The sequence below is a fragment of the Oncorhynchus mykiss genome, chromosome 1 (assembly GCF_013265735.2).
Source record: "Oncorhynchus mykiss isolate Arlee chromosome 1, USDA_OmykA_1.1, whole genome shotgun sequence".
Lineage (NCBI taxonomy): Eukaryota > Metazoa > Chordata > Actinopteri > Salmoniformes > Salmonidae > Oncorhynchus > Oncorhynchus mykiss.
This window is the reverse complement of record NC_048565.1, coordinates 50,549,360-50,561,637: the sequence shown is the minus strand read 5'-3', so window position 1 is coordinate 50,561,637 and position 12,278 is coordinate 50,549,360. Positions and strand designations below refer to the sequence as shown.

Sequence of the window (12,278 nt, the reverse complement as noted above, 5' to 3'; positions counted from 1 at the left end):
GTAAATATTCAGACCCTTTGCTGAGACTTGAAATTGAGCTCAGCTGCATCCTGTTTCCAATTATCATACTTTAAATGTTTCTACAACTTGATTGCAGTCCACCTGTGGTAAATTCAATTGATTGGACATGATTTGGAAAGGCAAATGCCTGTCTATATTAGGTCTCAAGGTTGACAGTGCACGTCAGAGCAAAAACCAAGCCATGATAACAAATACATTTTCCATAGAGCTCAGAGACAGGATTGTGTCGAGGCACAGATCTGGGAAAGGGTACCAAAACATTTCTGCAGCATTGAAGGTCCCCAAGAGCACAGTGGCCTCCATCATTCTTAAATGGAAGAAGTTTTGAACCAACAAGACTCTTCCTAGAGCTGGCCGCCCGGTCAAACTGAGCGATCGGGGGAGAAGGGCCTTGGTCAGGGAGGTGAACAAGAGCCCGATGGTCATTCTGACAGAGCTCCAGAATTCCTCTGTGGAAATGGGAGAACTTCCAGAAGGACAACCATCTCTGCAGCACTCCACCAATCAAGCCTTTATGGTAGAGTGTCCAGACGGAAGCCATTCCTCAGTAAAATGTATATGACACGCTTGGGGTTTGACAAAAGGCACCTTAAGACTCTCAAGCCCATTAGAAACAAGATCCTCTGGCCTGATGAAACCAAGATTGAACTCTTTGGCCTGAATGCCAAGCATCACGTCTGGAGGAAACCTGGCACCATCCCTACGGTGAAGCATGGTGGTGGCAGCATCATGCTGTGGGGATGTTTTTCAGCAGCAGGGACTGGGAGACTAGTCAGGATCGAGGGAAATATGAACGATGCAAAGTATAGAGAGATACTTGATGAAAACTTGCTCCAGAGCGCTCAGGACCTCAGACTGGGGTGAAGGTTCACCTTCCAACATGACAATGACCCTAAGCACACAGCCAAGACAACGCAGGAGTGGCTTCAGGACAATTATCTGAATGTCCATGAGTGGCCCAGCCAGAGCCTGGACTTGAACCCGATTGAACATCTCTGGAGAGACCTGAAATAAGTTGTGCAGCAATGCTCCCCATCCAACCTGACAGAGCGTGAGAGGATATGCAGAGAAGAATGGGAGAACCTCCCCAAATACAGCTGTGCCAAGCTTGTAGTGTCATACCCTCGAAGACTCAAGGCTGTAATCGCTGCCAAAGGTTCTTCAACAAAGCACTGAGTAAAGGGTCTGGATAATTATGAAAGGTCATATTTCAGGTTTTTATTTTTAATAAATTAGCAAAAATGTATTATATATAGATTGATTCTTTTTTCAAAAACTTTTTATAATAAGGCTGTAACGAAACAAAATGTGGGAAAAGTCAAGGGATCTGTATACTTTCTGAATGCACTGTATCTCAAGCTTAAAAGGATAGATTTTGATGTAGATTTTTACATTATGCTAATTAGGGGGCAGACATCAACTTTAGGGGGTTAAAGGACAAAGATGGTATATTCCTATATTGCACACATTTTTACCAGAGCCGTTTTGAACAGATTCTTATTGCGAGGGCTCTCCAACCTTGTTCCTGGAGAGGTACCATCCTATAGGTTTTCGCCAAACCCTAATCTAGCGTACCTGATTCTAATAATTAGCTGGTTGATAAGCTGAATCAGGTTAGTTACAAGTGGGGTTGGAGTGAAAACCTACAGGAGTGTAGTTCTCCAAGAACAGGATTGGATAGACCTGCTAGTGTATTAGGGAATAGGGTGGGTCAAAATGTGTATACTACTATAAGGAATACGGTCCATTTCGGACACAACCAGTGTCTCACCAGTCCACAGTTGATGGAGATTCCCTCCTTAGCTCGGTCTCCGGTCGCCCCTGTTCTCTTCAGTCTCTCTGACCCGGCTAGGTCCACAAAGTGAAACTTGGCCGTCAGTGTCTCATACTCTTCCATCTCTGAGTTGCCGTTAGCAACCTTGTTGTCCGTCTCGTTGTTGTCCTGCTGTGAGTTGGGAAAAAAATCCAGATCGATGCCTTTGTGTCAGTACCGTTATTCAAAAGCATTGTCCCTGTCATTAATGTAGCATAACATAGAATGTCAGTAGCCTACCATAAACAGTAGCCTACAATAATGTCAGTACCGTAATAAGAGTCATTTCTATATACAGTATGTAATTTACGTAACCTAGCACAATATGACATGATAGCATAGGAGTGGCTATATCATTTCTGTAACATCAAGGTTAGGAGTAATTTCAGTCACTGTCATAACATATAACATGCTCATAACAAGTGACAGGAGTCACATCACAGTAACAAAAGGGTAGATACAGAATTAGATAGGAGTTGGCAAGAGAGCACAAAAGGACTGGCACTAAGGCTAGGAATAAGCTGCTCGTGTACGTACATTGTCGGATGCACAGACTCTGACTTGGCACAGGTGAATGGTGAAGATGGCATGAGAACGGGAGCTCTGGACATTCATCTGGGTGCTGGCCGTGGTACGACATAGAGCACCCAGCTTCAGACACTGCATCATCTGAGAGAGGAGAAAGAAATTGGACATCACTGTGTTATCACTGTGCAAATGATCATTTTACAGTTTATTTCATGTTTTTACCTTCCTATATTACATATGCATACAGACATACACATTTCTCCTGGACCCCCGGACCACATATCCCAACACATACAACATAGTGTATAGCATACGCGCTCAAGCACACACGCATGTACGTACATTATTGATGCGAGGGTTGACTCATAACCCGCAGGCCCTGCGGACGGGTTTAGGGTCATTAAACATTGTGTGGCGGAAGGGCGGGTGGGTGGCGGGCGGGTTGAATAAAGAAAAACAGTACCTTAAAAAATCCATAAATGTATTATTATTGTGCAATTTATAGAGTCTACATTTGGGTTTTTATTTCACTATTTTCTGCTATCTGGCACCATATTAGTGCATAAACCTAAGCTTTAGGGCTTAAGTGTTCACACGCCAAATTGCCTACACAGCCAATCGCCAGACAATGCTTTTGGTAACGGGAAGAAAGAGTTAACATCATTCTCCGGAGGCAAAAAGGACATTGTCGAAGTTTAATTCAATAAGACAAAAGCTACAAATGAAAGGTTGAAAATAAAGAGAAGGGATGGCCAGAAAAGTAATGTTTGGAAAAGATTTGTGGTAAAAGCGGACAATGGCAGTGCCGGCTATGTTATGTGTGACGATTGTGAGGTGCTATACAAATTCGACAGTCACAAGACGGGACTTCAAATATGCCTATGGCATGTCAAGGGAACTGTAGCCTACTGTTTAGATGTGTTAAATGGAAACTGAAATCTATATGACTAACCAGAATAACCTACAGTTTTTTTGGCTAACTAAAAAAGTCCTCTGATATTATTAGTCCCACGCAAATAGACATCCCTGTGTTTTGAAAGAAATGTCTGAGTGTGACAGGTGTTGCTCGAAGTTTGATTCGATAAATTAAATAAAGTGCTGAGCATAGGCTATATAGAGTGCATTCGGAAAGAACTCAGACCCCTTGACCTTTGCTACATTTTGTTACGTTACATTATTCTAAAATTGTTTAAATTGCTAATTTCCCCTTGTCAATCTACACACAATACCCCATAATGACAAAGCAAAAACAGTTTTGTTTTTACATTTTTGCACATATATTAAAAATAAAAAATATCACATTTACATAAGTATTCAGACCCTTTACTTAGTACTTAGTTGACGCACCTTTGGCACACAGTACAACTGAGCTATTTCACTTTCTCATAAAGAGCCTTGAAACACATATCAAGTGCAAGTTCGCTGTTTAGCTCACATCTGAAGGCTGGGGGGGAATTTAGGACATATTCCATGGTGGATCGCTAAAATATCATAATGATTATGATGACACTGTCTCAATTCAAATATTATGGCGACACTATACCAAAGATGGCTTGGTACGGTTTAGAAACCTGTGAACCAAGCTCGAGTTATCATTGGAACATGTTATTGCCTGGGCTTACATATCTTCACACCTAGAAAAAAAACTCCAGGTTTCTGTCATAACTGTCAATCAACGTTTTATATATTTTTATACATTTATTTATATATAAATTACAGGGGGCAGTTTGGAAAAAATGGATCCCGTCCGAATTGTCCTCTGGAATAACGGACATTCTGGGGTAATAAATACACGACCAACTAGTCCTGAGCGAATAGGGCTATGGCCTTAATAATAACTCCTGCCGAATGAAGCATTTCTTGCAGTACAATAATACACTAAGTGTAGGCAATATTTGGACTTGGGAACAGGAGTGGAGAAATCTGATTTCTTTCTGCATCTTGAGAGAATGCAATGCTCAGTTAGTATGATCGATAGAGGTCCTGTCTTCATCCTAAAAGCATCAGAAAAGCTGGTAGTATTTCAACCAGATAAAATATGCATCGATGCCGAACTGAAATCTTATCAGAAACGCACGTTGGGTCGTTTTCACAGCTTTCTTTTTCCTTACAACCGGTCAAAGTGATGTCATTTGGACATTTTGCAGAGAAAATCTTTCCTGTTTTTTTTTTTTGTTGCTTTATTGTATTTTCTCCCCAGTCGCTAAACATCTTTGCTCCGAGAAAGATGACACAGAGAAAACGTTTCTGATATCAACTAGATTGAAGCAGTCATTCTATCAATCTATTACATTATTCTGTTGAGCAAGGGTTTATTTAGTCTTCTAGGGCAACATATAATGACAAACGAGAAGCTACATGTATTTAATTATAGACAAGTAGACTAACAAATAGCCTCCCAAAATGTCAGAAATTATAAGCAGAGACATATCATATCTAAATCATGCAAAGCAAAATCCAGCAACACCGTGTCAAAAAATCGTTCTGGAGTCTTTGACTGTAGCCTATAGCACATTTTCTATATTTGCGGGTAAGGGCCTCCGACTTTCACTTTATCACATATAGTCAGGCGGTTGCGGCTGGGTTATTCGCAGTTGCATGCGGGTGTGGGTAAACAAACAGCTGACCTGCGCATCTCTAACGTACATACCTCTGCCTCGGAGGCTACAGTCCGTGTGGTCACCCCCACTGTGTAGATTCCTCCATTAGCATCCTCGTGGATCTTAATGTGGGATTTCTGCGTCCGAGCCTCCAGGTCCCTCGTAGAGTCAAACAGATCCAGCACCTCCTCATTGTAAAGCTAAATAAGGACACAGCCAGAAACACAAAATATTACAGTCGTATTTGTTACCGTGGTAATTGAGCACTGTGAAATTCCATGAAAATATCAAAAGGTTCTGATAGTTTGTATCCTATTCCAGTTCTGATATCACACTGATGCAAGACCATATATCTGATTACGTCAGACTGAAAGAGAGAGAGAGTTAGCAACATGAGTTGGACTGTCTGACTCAGTCTGAACAATGTTAAACAGCAGAGGACTCTCAAGAGTCTAAACTGTGAGACAGACTCCATATCAAAATACCTTATCTAACACACACACACACACCTACAACAGAGATGTTTCTATAGAATGTAACAGGCTTTGCCACCACTCCCCTTCTCTATGGTGTGACCTCTACGAAAGGCTTTTCTACCAAAGTAACTTGGCTTTGTGCTGGTGCCCAAGGTCCAGAGCAGTATATCTAAATGCAAGGCTCTGCCTATGTCCTAGTTTGATGAACGTGGGTGAATAACAGGTAAATGACTTACAGTGCATTCAGAAAGTATTCAGACTCCTTCACTTTTCTCCACATATCGTTACGTTTCAGCCCTATTCTAAAATGAATTAAATAAACATTTTCCTCATCAATCTACAGAAAATTATTGGACACGATTTGGAAAGGCACATTATACAGTGGGGCAAAAAAGTATTTAGTCAGCCACCAATTGTGCAAGTTCTCCCACTTAAAAATATGAGATAGGCCTGTAATTTTCATCATAGGTACACTTCAACTATGACAGACAAAATGAGAGAAAAAAAATCCAGAAAATCACATTGTGGGATTGTTAATGAATTTATTTGCAAATTATGGTGGAAAATAAGGTCAATATTTGGTCAATAACGAAAGTTTATCTCAATACTTTGTTATATACCCTTTGTTGGCAATGACAGAGGTCAAACGTTTTCTGTAAGTCTTCACAAGGTTTTCACACACTGTTGCTGGTATTTTGGCCCATTCCTCCATGCAGATCTCCTCTAGAACAGTGATGTTTTGGGGCTGTTGCTGGGCAACACGGACTTTCAACTCCCTCCAAATATTTTCTATGGGGTTGAGATCTGGAGACTGGCTAGGCCACTCCAGGACCTTGAAATGCTTCTTACAAAGCCACTCCTTCGTTGCCCGGGCGGTGTGTTTGGGATCATTGTCATGCTGAAAGACCCAGCCACGCACGGTTCATCTTCAATGCCCTTTCTGATGGAAGGAGGTTTTCACTCAAAATCTCACGATTCATGGCCCCATTCATTCTTTCCTTGACACTGATCAGTCGTCCTGGTCCCTTTGCAGAGAAACAGCCCCAAAGCATGATGTTTCCACCCCCATGTTTCACAGTAAACATGGTGTTCTTTGGATGCAACTCAGCATGCTTGTCCTCCAAACACGACGAGTTGAGTTTTTACCAAAAAGTTATATTTTGGTTTCATCTGACCATATGACATCCTCCCAATCTTCTTCTGGATCATCCAAATGCTTTCTAGCAAACTTCAGACGGGCCTGGATATGTACTGGCTTAAGCAGGGGGACACGTCTGGCACTGCAGGATATGAGTCCCTGGCGGCGTAGTGTGTTACTGATGGTAGGCTTTGTTACTTTGGTCCCAGCTCTCTGCAGGTCATTCACAAGGACCCCCCGTGTGGTTCTGAGATTTTTGATCACCGTTCTTGTGATCATTTTGACCCCACGGGGTGAGATCTTGCAAGGAGCCCCAGATCGAGGGAGATTATCAGTGGTCTTGTATGTCTTCCATTTCCTAATAATTGCTCCCACAGTTGATTTCTTCAAACCAAGCTGCTTACCTATTGCAGATTCAATCTTCCCAACCTGGTGCAGGTCTACAATTTTGTTTCTGGTGTCCTTTGACAGCTCTTTGGTCTTGGCCATAGTGGAGTTTGGAGTGTGACTGTTTGAGGTTGTGGACAGGTGTCTTTTATACTGATAACAAGTTCAAACAGGTGCCATTAATACAGGTAACGAGTGGAGGACAGAGGAGCCTCTTAAAGAAGAAGTTACAGGTCTGTGAGAGACAGAAATCTTGCTTGTTTGTAGGTGACCAAATACTTATTTACCATTATTTTTCTGATTTTTTTTCTCTCATTTTGTCTGTCATAGTTGAAGTGTACCTATGATGAAAATTACAGGCCTCTCCCATCTTTTTAAGTGGGAGAACTTGCACAATTGGTGGCTGACTAAATACTTTTTTTGCCCCACAGTATATAAGTTTCCACAGTTGACAGTGCACATCAGAGCAAAAACCAAGCCATGAGGTCGAAGCAATTGTCCCTAGAACTCAGAGACAGAATTGTGTCGAGACACAGATCTGGGGAAGAGCACCAAAACATGTCTGCAGGATTGGATCCTCAATAACACGGTGGCCCCCATCATTCTTAAATGGAAGAGGTTAGGAACCACCAAGACTCTTTCTAGAGCTGGCCGCACGGCCAAACTGAGCAATCGGGGGAGAAGGGCCTTGGTCAGTGAGGTGACGAAGGGCTTTGGTCAGTGAGGTGACGAAGAACCCGAAGGACTCTCAGACCATGAGAAACAAGATTCTCTGGTCTGATGAAACCAAGATTGAACTCTTTGGCCTGAATGCCAAGCGTTATGTCTGGAGGAAACCTGGCACCATCCCTACTGTGAAGCATGATGGTGGCATATGTTTTTCAGCGGCAGGGTCTGGGATACTAGTCAGGATCAAAGGAAAGATGAACGGAGCAAAGTACAGACAGATCCTTGATGAAAACCTGCTCCAGAGTGCTCAGGACCTCAGACTGGGGAGAAGATTCACCTTCCAACAGGACAATGACCCTAAGCACACAGCCAAGACAATGCAGGAGTGGCTTCGGGACAAGTCTCTGAATGTCCATGAGTGGCCCAGCGAGAGCCTGGATTTGAACCTGATCTAAAATCTCTGGAGAGACCTGAAAATAGCTGTGCAGCAACGCTCCCAATCCAACCTGACAGAGCTTGAGAAGATCTGCAGAGAAGAATAGGAGAACTCGAGGCTGTAATCGGTGCCAAAGGTGCATCAACAAAGTACTAAGTAAAGGGTCTGTATACTTTTGTAAATGTGATATTTTAAAAACAAAAAACTGAAATATGTGCAAAAATGTCAAAAAATGTTTTTAGGAGAAGGCTGTAACGTAATAACATCTGGAAAAAGTCAAGGGGTCTGAATACTTTCGAAATGCACTCTATTTATTATGGTTGTTTTGTTGGAAGTCCTGTTGCATGTCGAGTTACATGCTGTTTACATGTTATTGGTAGACCACTCAAATGAAGTTGTTACCCATTTATTTAATCATTCACATCTCTGGTTCTAAGAAGAGGCCAAGTCCGGGCTCTGGCTGGGGGTAAATCTAAGACGCAAACAAAACCTCTCCCATCTGTTTTCCTATGGATTAATGTAGAGTATACGTTTTAAAGACGCTAATTCCTAATACTGTAATGTCAAAATATGTAGACATTTTAAATCGCTGGCAAGATTAAAGTCTTAAAGAATCAAAGTCTTAAAGGACAATTTTGCTTTTGTTCACAACCTAATCTCTATTTTTGTTATAGAAGGGTCCAGACACTTTTTTGTGATTTCACTTGGTTTTGAAAAAACATGAACAAATGTTCCAAAAACACCCAAATACATATTTTTAGAAATGGAAAAGCTCTCAGTATAGTGATGCAGGTCTTTAGATGTTGTACACAAAATTGTGTCAATCCAAACTTTATTCACACGTTATATTCCATTTTGTTGCGACTCGAGCGATTACCTCTACGTATGACAGCAGACTACATGGACAATGGAATAGCTGGATAGGGGAAACAGCTTGAGTCGCACAAAATGGAATATAATGTGTATACATTTCAGAATGTCACAATTTCTAATCACCTGCATCACTATACTGAGAGCTTTTCCATTTCTAAAAGAACGTATTTGGGTGCCACCGTACTGCACAACGAGGATAAGGAAGTGAATCGCGGGCTGGGGTAAGTAAAAAATTTTTTTTTATAATAATAAAATTAAAATGGTCTGTACCCTTCTATAACATGCCATTTACATACAAAATAGAGATTTGGTTTTAACTTCTAACTTCTCCTTTAAGGCCCTTTGTTTGTGGTGAAATTCCATGTTTTAGTATGTTTTAAAGCCCTTTGTGCTGAAATTCCATGTGTTTTAGTACGTTTTAGTAGAATGGACATTCCCATTCACTGTTCTGAGGCGGCTGGACTGGCGGCCATATTGGATGTGTTTTTTTCATTGCTTCCATTATTGGGTAGCCATGTCCTTTCTACTAACTCTTTTTCTATGACAGATACAGTATATTACTCTGTCATAAATGAGTAGACTCATTCTGTCCACGTGGCCTCTGTCTGTCAGTATAACAAGCAAACACAACCTTTCAGTCACTTAGTATTAACCCTTGCCACCCGAACCGTGACCCTAACAGCCCTGCTCCCGCCCTCTGACAGCTGTCCACAGTCAACAGTCCAAGTAATTTTTATGTAACGTCAGGAGACCAGAGATCGGAGCTAGTTAAATTGTCAAGTGTCAACACATAGGCTACATAAGCTTGGCATGGGCGTACAGTATAATGGCTAGTCATGTATTATTCCACATAATCCTGTGTTGGAGAGTGGGGGGTATGTCTCTGTCCCTTTCCCAATCTCTTAAGGCCAGGCACCACAGGCAACATTTTTGATTTTGCAACTATAACTTCCATACTTTCAAAAAATGTATAAATAAATCGGCAATACTTTATTTGTATCATTTTTAGCCCAACTCCATCAACCACACCTACCATAAATGTCGTTCTTGTTAGCATGTTTCATGTAGAATTTCAACTGCTATTTTTAAAACTCTCCATGTTGAATTATCATTCAAAGCTTGTTTTCTGGAGCATATCATGAGCTAGTCCATATATGGCTATATCCTTTGTAAACATAGTGCTTCGTGTTAATTTGTAATTTCCTGAAATCCAATTGGTTACTGGCATTTAAAGGCCCTTTCCACCAACCTGATTGGTGAAAATGCCTCATCTCCCGCGAAGAATCCATGTAGAGAGACAAAATGAGAACATCTCGAAGAATATACCTACAGTATGTGAGTAAAAATAGGTGATCTCAGTTAGCCAAAGTGAAAAATGCAGTGAATGAAAGATAAAATTAGCCTTACACGGAACCCAAACCGGCTGCGAGCATGCGCCATCGTGCATACATTTATTTTGTCCGCCCACACCAAACGCAATCACGACACGCAGGTTAAAATATCAAAACAAACTCTGAACCAATTATATTAATTTGGGGACAGGTCGAAAAGCATTGAAACATTTATGGCAATTTAGCTAGTTAGCTTGCACTTGCTAGATAATTTGTCCTATTTAGCTAGCTAACTGTTGCTAGCTAATTTGTCCTGGGATATAAACATTGAGTTGTTATTTTACCTGAAATGCACAAGGTCCTCTACTCTGCCAATTAATCCACACATAAAATGGTCAACCAAATCGTTTCTAGTCATTTCTCTTCCTTCCAGGCTTTTTCTTCTCTTGACTTTATATTGCGATTGGCAACTTCCATAAATTAGGTGCATTACCGCCACTGACCTCGTTCGTCTTTCAGTCACCCACGTGGGTATAACCAATGAGAAGATGGCACGTGGGTAGAACTGATTTCTCTGCTCGCGGTGTGGTCAGCCTGTCAGATTAGCCTTACCGTCCGATCGAGGCAGTACAGGTAGAGGAGGAAAAAGGAGGTAGCGCAGCAGCGCGTAAGAGACCCAAATTAATTGAGATGAAGATGACAACTTGCAGCGACCAACCAGACAGCAGCCAGCCAACAGTGGCTTTTATTCCACATGTCATAAATAAACCAATTTGTACATGATTTGATTTGCCCTAAGTGTCTAAACACTGGACTGAAATCACCATAGACCCCACCAACCAGGGATTCTGTAAGTCTGTCATGATAGACTGTGCAAACTGTGAAGGTGATGGTGATGAATTTAGGAGAGTTTACACTTCCTCCCGGCTGCAGGAGTGCTCCAGGGGAGATGCCACATCTTTCACATTTGATATAAATGTGAGGATGGCTCTTCTAGCCAACAAATTTGGACTTGGATATGCAGCTCATTCCTTCCTTGCGTCTCAGCTCATATCAGAGACATGACAGGAGAGTGACAGGTAAATAAAAAGGGAGAGTTGCCCATTATTGTCAGGTGACTTGCTGTGTATAAATTAGACTTATTTCCTTGCTCCAGCAAATGTATTCAAAGTGAATAAAACAGAGTGATGGGAAAACATAACTATGCAATGAGACTGTCACATAGCCCCCCCCCCCCCCCCACACTGCAGTTGCAGAGATTCAGAGAGGGCTACAGTCTGGTGAGTGCTGCAAAGATAATTAGATGAGCATACGCAGATATAGACCCAGACATAGCAGAGTTGCTGAAGGAGGATGAGGATGCCATCATAGACATGCATGTATCCTTTGATGGCACTTTGCACAAGAGAGGATAACATGTCCAACTACGGGATAGGTGTGTGCGAGCCCTAGAAAATGATGAAAATCCACCCCGTCACAAAGGCCATACAATTTTTAATAGAGAGGTTGCACAGAAAATGGTACTTGTATATCATAGGATGTCAAATGATAATCTCCTCAAAAGAATGTAGCACGGAGGAACCCAGAATGCAAATGAATGTCTGAACTCAATGCCCCCAACCTGTCTTTGTGGGCAAAAGCCGCATTAACGGGAGAAGCCAGTAATTGCAGTAGCCACGTTCAATGAGGGAGCAACTGCTATATCAAATGTGATGATCACATTGTGGCTTGACAGCACTCTAGTGACACTGGAAGCAATCAGAGAGGAGGATGTGAGAGCTGATGCTGCTTCAATGGAGTGTGCCAAGCGTAGGCGCAGGTGCTATGACACAGTCAACAAAGTCAAGCGGCACCAGCAACAACTCAGAGGGCCTTACATATAGGGCAGGCATAGCTGACTCATGTTCTGCGCATTTCAACAGCCATACAAAGTCCTTGTGTGTGACAAATTGAGCAATGTGATATGAGAATTTGCCCAACAGACCAGTATTCAAATTATATGCTCT

At 41.8% G+C, this 12,278-nt stretch overlaps 1 protein-coding gene across 8 annotated transcripts in view; it reads right to left on the bottom strand.

Moving 5' to 3' along the window:
- LOC110524456 (kinesin-like protein KIF21A) overlaps nt 1-12,278 on the bottom strand; it is a 62,204-nt gene that overhangs the window by 31,214 nt on the left and 18,712 nt on the right. For 4 of the 8 annotated variants that reach the window (XM_036979468.1, XM_021604143.2, XM_036979454.1 and 1 more), the window contains exons 4-6: nt 5,013-5,162; nt 2,372-2,503; nt 1,793-1,963 (exon numbers count right to left, since the gene is read on the bottom strand). In XM_036979468.1, coding sequence (XP_036835363.1) covers nt 1,793-1,963; nt 2,372-2,503; nt 5,013-5,162 — 453 coding nt within the window. Of the gene's footprint in view, nt 1-1,792; nt 1,967-2,371; nt 2,504-5,012; nt 5,163-12,278 lie in introns of all 8 variants that reach the window. The other 4 variants (XM_036979447.1, XM_036979471.1, XM_021604114.2 and 1 more) reach the window with 1 other exon arrangement.